Source organism: Heptranchias perlo, chromosome 34 (assembly GCF_035084215.1).
Source record: "Heptranchias perlo isolate sHepPer1 chromosome 34, sHepPer1.hap1, whole genome shotgun sequence".
Classification (NCBI taxonomy): Eukaryota; Metazoa; Chordata; class Chondrichthyes; order Hexanchiformes; family Hexanchidae; genus Heptranchias; species Heptranchias perlo.
The window spans coordinates 21,871,609-21,885,370 of record NC_090358.1 but is presented as its reverse complement, the minus strand read 5'-3'; the positions used below and the strand labels follow the sequence as shown (position 1 = coordinate 21,885,370).

The 13,762-nt window shown below is 41.7% G+C and overlaps 1 protein-coding gene across 1 annotated transcript in view; it reads right to left on the bottom strand.

Annotated features, from left to right (window-relative positions):
- The window catches only part of fkbp16 (FKBP prolyl isomerase 16), a 134,767-nt gene extending 124,098 nt beyond the window's left edge, over positions 1-10,669 (bottom strand). Inside the window, exons 1-2 of the mRNA XM_067971174.1 lie at positions 10,198-10,669; positions 1,194-1,363 (exon numbers count right to left, since the gene is read on the bottom strand). Coding sequence (XP_067827275.1) covers positions 1,194-1,363; positions 10,198-10,669 — 642 coding nt within the window. The remainder of the gene's footprint in view (positions 1-1,193; positions 1,364-10,197) is intronic.
- Between the last annotated feature and the right edge of the window lie 3,093 nt (positions 10,670-13,762).

The window sequence follows — 13,762 nt, the reverse complement described above, 5'->3', positions numbered from 1 at the left end:
AAAGTCTCTCAAGAATTCTGCACTCTAGACTTTTTTTCCAAATTTGATGACTTATTTCAGTTGTAGAATACTAATAAACATTTTGTACTGATATCACTGTATTCCTTTGGGCAATTCACACTGTCTCTCTGACATTGGGACAAGAGATATGTCAATGTTTGCGGGGGGTGCACATGAATATGCCAATATTGATAAGGTGATGGGGTGGGAGGGCTCCAAGTGTCAGCTTGGCTCAGCAGTAGCATTCTGGTTTCTAAGCCCAATAGGTGGTAGGTTCATAATCCCATTCTAGGACTTGAGTACATAATCTAGGCTGACACTTCAGTGAAGTACTAGTGTGTCAAAAGTGCCATCTTTCAGATAAAATATTAAACTGAAGTCCTGCCTACTTGTTCAGGTGGATGTAAAATAGTCTATGGCACTATTTGAAGAAAGAAGGGAGTTCCCTAACCAGCACCACCAAAAACATGCTTGCTGGTCATTTACCTCATTACTGTTTGTGGGAGGTTGCAGGGGGCAAATTGGCTGCTATGTTTGCCTACAGAACAACAGTGACTACACTTCAAAAGTAACTCATTGGCTATAAAGTGCTTTGGGATGTGAAAGGTGCTATATCAATATAAGTTCTTTCTTTCTTTAAATTTGAATCAATTGCATTTAAAGATACTAAACCTTTTTTTGTTTAATCCTATAAAGTGACCTTTTGTTCAACAATAGAAATCTTCAGCAAGGGAATTGTCACTTCCAGGTACCGATTGTTAGGAAATTCCAAATGTTGGTCAAGGATTGGGTGAGAACAGCTGACAGCATTAGGAGCATGGACCAAAAATACTATTAAAATAATCCTATTCATTAATTTCCATTCCTATGAAGGCAAAATGAATTTTATGAATGGATAACAATCAGAAACAATCATAAAAACAGAAAAAGCTGGAAATGCACAGAGACCAAGCAAGATCCCACCAAAAATGTTAATGCCTTTCAGATTCTAACTAACCCCCTTTGTATTTGTACCATTTTATGTTTTTATTTCAAAATGTCTCTCATTTGCCGAATTTCTTTTTATATCTATAATCAGATGTAACATGGCTGTATTAAGACATAATAGGTGTGAAAATGTAGGGTAATAATAACAAGCAACAAATAAACACAGTAAAATTGTAAAGTTGCAAATTAGCAAAAATGGGACCAACCTGAATGACATCACCATCACCAACAACAAAAGTAAGCTTTGGGTCCTTGTCTATAATGGTCCCATCTTCCAGCACTCCTAGCAGCTTTATTGTAATCTCTTGACCTACATCAGGTCTGGTAGCTTCTCCCTGCCCTTCTTTCAGTATTTGTTTCTGGAGCAGCCAATCATCTGAAAATTGAACATGTTTTGAAAATGATTATAATGAGGTTAAAACACGCCCACGCTGAATAAAGATGCAGCTATACTACAGATACCGGTGTCTGCAGAGTGCAAAGCTCTGCTGACAAGACCTAAGTTATACTGCTGACTGCACCTCACACTGACACTGCAGCAGAGGAGTTCTGCACAAGTGATCACAGACCCGAGGGCTAATTTTTCACGTTATGAGAGGCTGCTTTCTCCTGACTTTGAGAAGATTGAAAATATATATTTATAAAGTCCCCAAGGAATTAGCTGGGCATTTGTAAAATGCTGGGTTGGATTTATCCTGCAGCCTATGCTTTCTCCAAACAGCATGAGACTACCCAATCGAGGTGATAGGGATAATATTGCTAGTGTCTGCTCCTAGTGCGAAGCTTTGTTCAATGGTCACAGACATTGGAAAATCACAGGCATGGTACTCACCATTTTCTGTCAATTAAAAATTAACTCACAACAAATTGTACACATAGAACCCACAATTTCCCTTAAGCGCCAGCAGTACCTCCCATGACTGCTCAGACGGTTACTATAGAGGCCTTGGCTCAATTCTTGAATATATCGCCTTGGCCAGCTTCATCATGCTGGAAGATCACATTGAGACAACCTTGAGGCAGGGTTTCAAAGGCCTTATTACTGCCCAAAGATCTGCTCTCAGCCAGGTCGCTGGACATATTGAGGGAATGACCAACAGCTGTGGAATGCCTGTGGCAGTCATAGTTTAGGTGGGAGGCTGTCAAAGAAATGCAACATTCAGGCCATCAAAGTGACAAAAGAAGTGCCAGAAGCAGGCAAGGTCAGGCAGTCACCACAGACATGGTTGGCTCCGAAGCAGATCTTTCGCAATGCCCATCATAAGGAGGTCCAGTAAAACTTATTTCTTCCACAAGGGAATCACTTAGAAAAAGCAGTAGATGAGGTATGTGTCATAAGTCACATGTTAAATACAAGTGCAAAGGGGAAGCACTATGGCAAATCATACAGTGTTCACACACCCGACACTGGCTGAAGTCAATGCATTACACTTGATTTTTTTTGTCTTTCCCAGGTAGCTGTGCCTGGGTCAGTAGACCAGATGTGCAGCAGATGGTGAGACCTGTTGGTATGCCTGCCATGCCACCTGACACCCCAGGCAGCCCTTTCCTGCTCTTGCTGGTCCATCTCTGCCAATTGCTTTGCTAGTGTAGCACTGAATCCAATGCACATAGTGTTCAACAAGAGGGCAGTTTTAGTTCAAGTATGTAGTAGTTCACCTAGCTGTAAGCAGGCAGGCAAATAGATTGTAGCTTCTGCAGCAATGCTAGTTTTACTTGAGGGCTTGTAACACACCTCAAATGAGATGTGATAGCCTTGCATGTGCTGTGCTTTCCCATTATGCTGCCAATAATAAGCTCAACTTCACTAACGCATGTCTTCAGCTTGAAAATACATAGAAGCCACTTCCTCCAGACAGCAATTTTGGAGCATACAATAAACAGATGGGAATGGGTAGTGTCAGCCATGGCTCAGTGGGAGCACCCTTATCTCTAAGTCAGAAGATCAAGGGCTCACGCTGCACTCCAGAGACTTGAGCACATAGCCTAGGCTGACTCTCCAGGGCAGTACTAATGGAGTGCTGCACCATCGCAGGTGCCATCTTTTGACTGAGACGTTAAAGGAAGGCCCCATCTGCCTGCTTAAGTTGGATGCAGATGATCCCATGGCACTATTTGGAAAAGAGCAGGGGAGTTCTCCTGATGTGCTGGCCAACATTTATCACCTAACCAACACTATAAGCAGATTATTTCATCATTTATCTCATTGCTACTTTGTTGGACCTTGCTGTGAGTAAATTGGCTGTCACTTTTGCCTACATTACAACAGTGACTGCATTTCAAAAGTACTTCCTGGGCTGTGAGGATATGAAAGATGCTACATCAATTCAGATCGTTTCTTTATGTTTAACTACATTATATCACACTTCTGAAACAACTGCTTTACAAACCTTAAATAATGCAGCATATTCTAGATCTGGTAATGTGTAATGAGACAGGATTAATTAATGACCTCATTGTAAAGGAGCCTCTAGGTAGCAGTGATCACAATATGATTGAATTTCGCATTCAGTTTGAGGGAGAGAAGAGTAAGTCTAAGGCTAGTGTTTTAAACTTAAATAAGGGCAATTATGAGGGCATGAAGACAGAGCGGGCTAAAGAGAACTGGGAAATTAGGTTAAGGGATAAGTCAGTAGAGATGCAGTGGCAGACATTTAGTGAGATATTTCATAACATTCAGCAAGATACATTCCAGTGAGAAAGAAAGACTCTAGGGGAAGGGCATACCATTTGTGGATAACTAAGGAAGTTAAAGATAGTATCAAATTGAAAGAAAAAGCATACAATTCCGCGAAGATTAGTGGCAGGTCAGAAGATTGGACAGAATATAAAAAACAGCAAAGAATGACTAAAAGAATAATAAGGAGGGAGAAATTAGAGTACGAGAGAAAGCTAGCTAGAAATATAAAAACAGACAGTAAGAGTTTCTAAAGGGATTTAAAAAGGAAAAGAATAAGTAAAGTGAGTGTTGGTCCTTTAGAGAGTAAGTCTGGGGAATTAATAATGGAGAATAAGGAAATGTCGGTGAATTTTGCGTTCGTCTTCACTGTAGAGGATACAAATAACATGCCAGAAATAATTGTGAATTAAGAGGTGGAAAGGAAGGGAGGAACTTAAAACATTTACAATCACCAGGGAAAGGGTTTTGAAAAAAATATTAGAACTAAAAGCTGACAAGTCCCCAGGTCCTGACGGACTTCATCCTAGGGTCTTACAAGAAGTGGCTGCAGAGATAGTAGATGCACTGGTATTAATTTTCCAAAATTCCCTAGATTCTGGAAGGGTCCCACCAGATTGGAAAATAGCGAATGTAACTCCTCTATTCAAGAAAGGAGGGAGACAGAAAGCTGGAAACTACATGTCAGTTAGCTTAACATCTGTCATAGGGAAAATGCTAGAATCTATTATTAAGGAGGTTACAGTAGGGCACTTAGAAAATCTCAGTGCAATCAGGCAGAGTCAACACAGCTTTGTGAAAGGGAAATTGTGTTTGACGCATTTATTAGAGTTCTTTGAGGAAGCAATGTGGATAAAGGGGATCCTGTGGATGTGGTGTACTTGGATTTCCAGAAGGCTTTTGACAAGGTGCCACATCAAAGGCTACTACACAAAATAAAAGCTCATGGTGTAGGGGGTAACATATTAGCATGGATAAAGGATTGGTTAGCTAACAGGAAACAGAGAGTAGGCATAAATGGGTCATTTTCAGGTTGGCAAGATGTAACGAGTGGAGTGCCACAGGGATCAGTGCTTGGGCCTCAACTATTTACAATCTATATCAATGACTTGGATGAAGGGACCGAATGTATGGTTGTTAAATTTGCTGATGACACAAAGGTAGGTAGGAAAGTAAGTTGTGAAGAGGACATAAGGAGTCTGCAAAGGGATATAGATAGGTTAATTGAGTGGGCAAAAAATTGACAGATGGAGTATAATGTGGGAAAATGTGAACTTATCCACTTTGGCAGGAGGAATAGAAAAGCAGTATATTATTTAAATGAAGAGAGATTGCAGAACTCTGAGGTACAGAGGGATCTGGGTGTCTTAGTACATGAATCACAAAATGTTATTATGCAGGTACAGTAAGTGATTAGGAAGGCAAATGGAATGTTGTCATTTATTGCAAGGGGAATGGAATATAAAAGTAGAGATGTTTTGCTACAGTTGTACAGGGCATTGGTGAGACCACATCTAGAATACTGTGTGCAGTTTTGGTCTCCTTATTTAAGAAAGGACATAATTGCTTAGGAGGCAGTTCAGAGAAGGTTCACTTGACTGATTCCTGGGATGTGGGGGTTATCTTATGAGGAAAGGTTGGACAAGTTGGGCCTGTATACATTGGAGTTTAGAAGAATGAGAGGTGATCTTATTGAAACATATAAGATCCTGAGGGGACTAGAAGGGGTAGATGTTGAGGGGATGTTTCCCCTTGAGGGAGAGAGTAGAATGAGGGGCCACAGTTTAAAAATAAGGGGTCTCCCATTTAAGACAGAGATGAGGAGAATTTTTTTCTCTCAGAGGGTCGTGAGTCTATGGGACTCCCTTCCCCAGAGAGCGGTGGAGGCAGGGTCATTGAATATTTTTAAGGCTGAGTTAGATAGATTCCTGATTAACAAGGGAGTCAAAGGTTATAGTAGGTAGACGAGACAGTAGGGTTGCAGTCACAATCAGATCAGCCATGATCTTATCAAATGGCAGAGCAGGCTCGAGGGGCTGAATGGCCTACTCCTGCTCTTAATTCGTATGTATGTAACAGCGAATGGTGGCGGTAATTTCTAGAATCTTAGGAATTAAAAGTATAACTTTATAAAGTAATTTAGAGCCCTTTTGTGGTGATTATGATCAATATGGGTTATTGTAATAAAGTTTGATATTAAATTGCTTGGTAACAATATTGGGCTGGAAATTGCTTTCAAAATAACGGCGAGCCCAACAGCGCCCACCGTTATTCATGGCGAAATCGAAAAGCAAGTTCCCATGACCACACAAGCACAGTCAAATCCGGAAATCCGGAACTTGCTCTTCCTGGTTCGCCAGCGATCTGACAGCTTCGCCTTAAAGGAATATCGCCGGCTGCAATCAATAGAATCAACGGACCAGCGCCAACTTGCTCTCCTGCCCAGCTGGAAACTAACTAATATCGCCACCAAACAGGTACGCTCAGTTCTTTAAGTCTAAACTAAGTTTTAACAGTGTGGTAAGTCTTAATGACAGCCAAACAACCTCTCTGGCACAAAAAAATTAACTTTTAAAAATGTGGATTCTCATTACTTGTGATTTTAATAGTTTTTGGACATTTGAAAAAAATTTTTTAATTAAAATGTTTTAATTTTTTTTTCTACTTTGTCCTTCTTTCTCTTTTATCTCAGTCTTTCAATCTTATTCTCTCTTTATTTCGTTTTCTCTATGTCATTTTATAATACCTTTTAGTCTACATTGTTTGTCTATGAACTGCATTTCCTGGTTCTCATAGTGTGGCTTGCTTCAAGCTGATTGGTTGAGGGGCCTTAGCGATCCTTTCATCCCTCACATAGCCCGGGAAAGAACTTGCAGTTCAAGGAAGTTGCCTCCAAAAAGAACGTTGTAACTTTTTGGGTGAGTTTAAATCTAATGAGCGGCGAGCACTGCTGGTTCGTTACTCGGAGCAATTTGTGGGTCAATGTCGCTATGTTGCAATTGGCTGCTGCAACATTAAGATTGTTGGGAAGCAGAAGACACTTTGCTAAAGTTGGGGCATAAATCGGAGTCAGGGTTCAACCAGATTGAGGAGAAAAGCTGAGTGAGAGTCCCTGGAGGAGATGGTCTCACATCACTTGGGTTTGACACTGCCTGGTGTGTAACTCCAATGTGGTGTCAATAGTGGCCAGGGAGGGGACATCCTTATCTGAAGTTGAGTTAAATGTTCAGAGAGAGTGCAGGCTGAAATCCATACTCTCTAAACTGCTGGGACCGAGGCGCCACACACATTGGCAAAGTTCTCTCCTGGGCAAGAGAATTGCAGTTCCAACCAGACAGTATAAATGAGGAACTGCCTGATTAGAACCCATACTGCAGTTACCAGTCTCAGCGTGTCAGTAAAAATGCAGTAGAAGGAGGCAGGCATGATAAAGGACCTTGCCAGCGACGCCCACATCCCACGAACGAATAAAAAAAAACTCAAAACTTTGACTGTCAGTGGTACTTTTGTTGAATCAAAATGTAAGTTGTCTTACAACAAATACACTGAAACCTGCCTTAAAAAAACACCTATATAGTAACCCACCAGCTCGGAATGAGCACCAAATGCCAGTTCCAATGTGCGAGCAATTCAAACCAGGACCTACCCAGGGACACCCTTTGGATAGCATCTGTAGCCAGTCTCAAAGCTGGCCAAAAAGATGGGTTTCACTGAAGCAAATAGTCTTCATAGCATCAGCAAGCGGGGACGCGAGTTCCAGCCTTTGAATACTGGGTTGACATCAAGCGGGGTACTCATGTCCGATGGCGGAGGAGTGGTCCTCCCATCGTAGCTGGTGAGCTGGAGATCAGAGTCCCGCTTCTGAATACTGGGTTGACATCCAGCGGGGCTACCCAGTCCAACAGGAGTGGAGTGGGGACCCCCCCATCGAGACGATTCTCCTGGTATGGAGTTGTGAATTAGGTTAACCACCTTTCCATGTAAAAAGCAGTTTAGTTTCGGAACTGACCCAGAGCACGATCTGCTGGATGTAAAAGCAATGGAGAAAATGGATTGCTTCATGTTCCGCTAGGCACCGAAGAAAAAGAATAGTCTTCATACGAATTTGTTTTCATCAAAATGCTCCGTCAAAATTATTAGTTTGAGGACAATTTGTCTTGTGCCAGATATCCTGGTGCAACAGAATGAATACTATGGGAGTCTGTTAATATCTCCTGACCTTTGGATGATGTTCCTTGGGCAGCACCAAATTCACTAACACTGTATCCATTTCAACCGAAATTCTGTGTAAGCAATGTAATGGGCCGTAAATTGCTTTTAAAATAACAATGAGCCTAACAGTGCTCACCGTTATTAGTGGCAAAATCGAAGAGCAAGTTCTGGTGACTGCATATGCGCAGTCAAACGCAGAAATCCGGAACTTTCTCTTCCTGATTCGCTGGTGATCTGAAAGCTTCGCGTTAAAAGGACCTTGCTGGCTGCAATCAATGGACCAGCACCAACTTGCTCTCCAGCCCAGCTGGAAATGAACTAATCTCGCCTCAAAACAGATATGTTGAGTTTTTTAGGTCTAAACTAAGTTTAAATAGCTTAAACTAAGGTTTAAAGTATTAATGACTGCCGAACAACCTCTCTGGCACTAAAAATTAACTTTTAAAAATGTGGCGTCTCATTACTCCTGATTTTAATAGTTTTTGGACATTTAAAGAGAAATTTTTTTGTTAAAAATATTTTTTAAACTTTTCTTCTGAATCTTTTATCTCAGTCTTTTAATCTCATTCTCTTTTTATTTTGCTTTCTCTATCTGATTTTATAGTACATTTACTAATTTTATCTGGCACTTCCTGGTTCTTAGTCTGCGCGATTTGTGAATGAGCTTCACTTCCTGGTTCTGACAGCATGGCTTGCTTCAAGCTGATTGGTGGAGGGGATACTCCTCCTCTTATGCTCAGTCTGGGAACAATCGCTGCATTTCCTGCAAGTCTCAATTAAAGCAAGTTGGCGCTCAGAAGCCCGTGAAAAGTTACTTACCAGTGGCGGGCAACATGTATTCACCGCCCAGAACAATTTCCGACCCAAAATGTTGGATGGTGAAATGGCCCAGCTCAGTGAAGTCACAACACTGAAAGATATCGAGGGGAATTCTAACGTAACCCAGTCGGTGAGAAATTGACGGGATCGGGTGCAACGCTGATTTTACACCACTCCTGATTTCACCCTCCATTGAAGTTATAAGAACATAAGAAATAGGAGCAGGTGTGGGCCATATGGCCACTCGAGCCTGCTCCACCATTCAATCAGATCATGGCTGATCTTCGACCTCAACTCCACTTTCCTGCCCGATCCCCATATCCCTTGATTCCCCTAGACTCCAAAAATATATCTATCTCAGCCTTGAATATACTCAATGACTCGGCATCCTCTGGGGTAGAGAATTCCAAAGATTCACAACCCTCTTGAGTGAAGAAATTCTTCCTCATCTCAGTCGTAAATGGCCGACCCCTTATCCTGAGACTATGTCCTCTAGTTCTAGACTCTCCGGCCAGGGGAAACAACCTCTCAGCACCTACCCTGTCAAGCCCCCTCAGAATCTTATATGTTAATCAAAACCAGCATTCCACTCTGGTTGGGTACGGTTAAAATTACCACCATCATTTAATTCCTTCTACATCATGAAATTGTTGGTATCAGTAGTTTGGCTGTGGGAAGGGACTTTGACAGAGGCCTGGGAGCCATAATCTCAGCCTTTACTGCAGTGTGGCCTGGAAAGAAGATAGAAGGATTTGATAGCCTTAAAAACGTAATATGTTAACGCTGCTTTATAGGAATAATTTAATGAAATAATTAAGCAAAAACAAAGGGAAAATTGAGGGGCCGATCTGTCGTTTGCCTTTCCTGAGACGGAGTGGTAGCTCCCTGTTATTGAAAGCAGGAAAAACTTGTGATAGTTCTATCTGAATGTTAATAACAGGTAAAAATTGCATCGTCACTCCAGTTACACAGTTGGCAAAAGGTATATCTTTACCCATACCTTAACCCCACTCTGTTAGCACTAAGTTAATGTTGCATTAACCGCACGACAATTGCTGCAGCTCAGAAAGCTTTCATTAAAAAAATATTTGCAGTATTTTTACTAGTGGAATTGTTAGCAACTCAATGTTACAAATACTGGATAAAAATTCTTTAAATAGTTTCCAGAGAAATAAAAAAACAATGTTAAAGCCAATGTTTTATTATTAAATTAGGCATTTGATTCAAAAATTGTCTTTTGAAAAACAAGAAAAATGCTGTAAATGGAGGTAAGATAACAAGTCTTTAATCATTTATGTTTATTTAGACTGTAGTTCTGCATTTGATTTCTCTGAACATTATCTGTTAATAATTAAAATAACTGAATAATTTGCTTTATGAATGCAAATCTGAATGCATTTATGTGTATGTGCAGCTTATTGCTAATAGAATAACTATTTCCGATATATACTGTACTTCAAAGCCAATGTAGCTACTCAACAGGTCAAAGGGGCAGTACTTGCCTGTGATGCCAATCCAACTCGCAGAGTGACAAGTATTCATAAAAGTGCTGACACAATGTTCGCCAAGGCCGTCGATCTCAAAAAATGTGGCCTGTAAATCATCAACATCAGAAGCTCTTATTGTCTCTGGAGGCAGCTGGAACCTGACAACTTTACTGAAGCTAGGAACTTTGTCCAGTTTTGTTTGTTCTGCCTCTTCCGGACCGACAGATCTCATGATGGACTCTTTTATGGCTTTCAAAGCTGCTTCGTCGATGTGTTCAGGTCCTTCAACCCTTTTTGCTCCAAGCGTTAGATGCTGTTTATCCATTTCAACAACCAAGGCCTCGCCATCTGGACAGGCCTTGGGTTGTGAACAGCACTGAGCCTCCTCTATATCTACCCAATTAACTGAGTGCTTTTTATCCTCTTCCACTTCTGCCAAGGTCTCACCATCTGGACAGGCCGATGGCTGCGTACAGTGCAAAAACATTTCAGTACGATTAACTGATTCCTCTTTAGTTTCAGAAAACAATTCCTGATTTGTCGAGTTTTTTGGAGGATAATGCTCAACTGAAGAGTCTCTCAGAGGCCGTCAATCCATCAGACTACTGTTTATAAATTAAGGCCTTACAATATGAGACATTGTAGTCCTCAGCTAACTAGTTCAACAGACAGTCCAGATTTTCTAGAGAGAAACAAACACAGGCCAGAATACGCCATGAACAGCTAAAGTGATGTTACAAACACACCAAACAATGTCAGTAAGGAGCCTGCGGAGATAATCTCTGTAGATTAGAACGACAAAATCCCGTCCAGAAAGTGTCAGTCAAAACCAATTAATTGTCGAGCACGCCCATGATTCCTTTGATTTTAAAAGAACAACCTCAGCTAGAAATAATTGCAAGAAATGTAAAAATAACAATGACTCACATTGTGACCCCAGATGTTTCTTTGATATTTAGCAGAGTTACTACCTGATTTTCCTGATTCTCTGGAACTAAGCAATGATTTCCTGCCATTCTTATTTCAGAAGCCTGTCCTCCGTGAGGTTGTTCTATATTTACACCTGCCCGATTAAGAATGCTAGCTGAATGCTTGACAGAGTCCCAGGAACGAATACAGGAGAACAGTGGGGGAAAACAAGGATCTATAGATTTGTAACTTAAGCAATTCTTTAGAATATAAGGGGTTATGGCCCGGTTTCGGGTCCATAACCAGTGGCTTGTCGAAGGCGCACTCCCCAACCAGGAAGCCCAAAGCCAGTCCAAAATTGGTCCTCGGGCCTCATTAACATTTTTTGTACCTGTCATAGGCGGCCATTGAGGCGGCTGAATGATCCCGAGCCCCAGTCCTGCTCCACTCATCAGAAACCAACTTCTCAGAGGGGTCCTTAAACAGGCGTTAGTCCCTTCATTGACACATGCAAGAGGCCTTAAAGCCTGTTTTAGGTGGCCGGCCGGGATACCTAGAAAACGGACCCGATGGATTTAGCAGAGGCCTGAACGCAAGCGCAGATTGGGCGTGGGACGTCCCACGGCTGACTTGGTCATTGTTGCTCCTATTTCACATCCGAAAAATGGCTGCAACGCAATTTCTACTGCTGTGTGTTTTCAGTGACTATTATTTTGTTCTTTTGTGTCTCGTGAATTGGCAAAGTCCTCTGATGATGAATACGATCTCTCTGTGCTCTCCTCAGGTATCAGAGACCATGGTGTGATTTGAGAGACAAGTAATACACGATGACAGTACAAGAGACTGTGGCAACTGAGGTTTACAGTAAAGATTTTAAAAGGTATTTTTCAATATTTTAAAGGACAGATGTAGCAAACTGTTTTGTGTTGATAAAACTTTGAGGACAACAACAACTTGCATTTATATAGCACCTTTAACGTAGTAAGACTTCCCAAGGCGCTTCACAGGAGCGTTATCAGACAACAACTGACACCGAGCCAAAGAAGGAGACATTAGGAAGGGTGACCAAAAGCTTTGGTCAAAGGGGTAGGTTTTAAACAGCATCTTATAGGAGGAGAGAGAGGCAGAGAAGTTTGGGGAGGGAGTTCCAGAGCTTAAGGCCGAGACAGCTAAAGGCACGGCCGCCAATGGTGGAGCGAAGGGAGTGGGGGATGCGCAAGGGGTCAGAATTGGCGGAACGCAGGGCTGAAGGAGGTTACAGAGATAGGGAGGGGCAGGGCCATGGAGGCATTTGAACACGAGGATGAGAATTTTAAAATCGAGGCGTTGCTGGACCGGGAGCCAATGTAGGTCAGTGAGTACCGGGGATACAATTCCAAGCAATGAGCCTTTCGGGTTTAGCAAATTAAACTATAAATTTAACTTAGGTATCCAAGAGAATCCACAAACCCAAATCTCCTTCCCCATTTCAGACTCATACAGACACACATTAACCTTTCCTTGAATGCGCGAATTAATTTAGGTTTTGCATACATTTTGCTCTATTGTGCTGATGTTAATATTTAAAAAGCATTTGAGTAACCTATTCACTGCTCGTGTAAGTGCATTAGCAGAAAAAAGTTCTGTGTATCAGCAATTAACCCATAGAAAGCACTGAATTACAGAATACAAGCAGTCTGTATGCTGTATTGCCTAACTTGTGATCATGTCTACATTATTCAACTGTGGTGTTTGGATTAGACTGCGTCAAAGTGTCACCAGATGCCACTCATATGGAGCATCAATCAATTACTTTGATTTAAAAGTGTTACCTATTTTTATGTATTTCATTCTTAAAAAGAAGCACAATTGTATAAGATTAAATGGGTTTACAATTTATTCCTCTCTTGCTAACATTCTCCCATTGTTCATACCCGTGTTTAACAATCGTTTGCCAGAAGAGTGGGACAACATATTAGCATATGGACATGGTGCTTAAGAGACATTGGTTCTCTGCCCATAATCCTTATTAATCAGTCATTAGCCAGAGACAGCAGCGTTACTTCCTGAGCTACTCTGTAGTTCTTACCATTTCATATTCTTAAGTTCGAACCGCACCTCATTTACACTGAGTGCCATTTCACGGTACTGAGGGGTCTGGTCCGAACTTCTTGGGCAAAAGTTCTTTCAAGCTTTTGGGGTAATGGTGATAACACGCTGGAATCAAACATTCTAGCACTAGTTGCAAGCACTTTAAAATGTAGAATTTGAACCGATGTCGTTAATCGGGGTACAGGGCCGGTGGGGCATTCCGCTCCGCTGGGGTCTACCCACCTCTCTTCCACCACATTCCCGGGCCATGGCAACCCTCTCCGCTTTGCCAGATTTTCCATGCTTCCCTCCCCCTCTGCTATAATCATTTACACCTCTTCTAGATTCGTCTTTTGTTTCTTTACTTGTCCCATTATCACCCCCCTTTTGCCTTGCACCATCGTCCCTTTTGTCATTGAATCACTCCGGCCCTCCACCCTATCTCAGATCTCACTCGTTAGTTCTTTCCCTGCCTCCCTATTCCCTGGCTCTGTATTTGCTTAAAAACTGTACATCTCCAACATCTTCCAGTTCTGATGAAAGATCATCGACCTGAAACGTTAACTGTTTCTCTCTCCACAGGTGCTGCCTGACCTGCTGA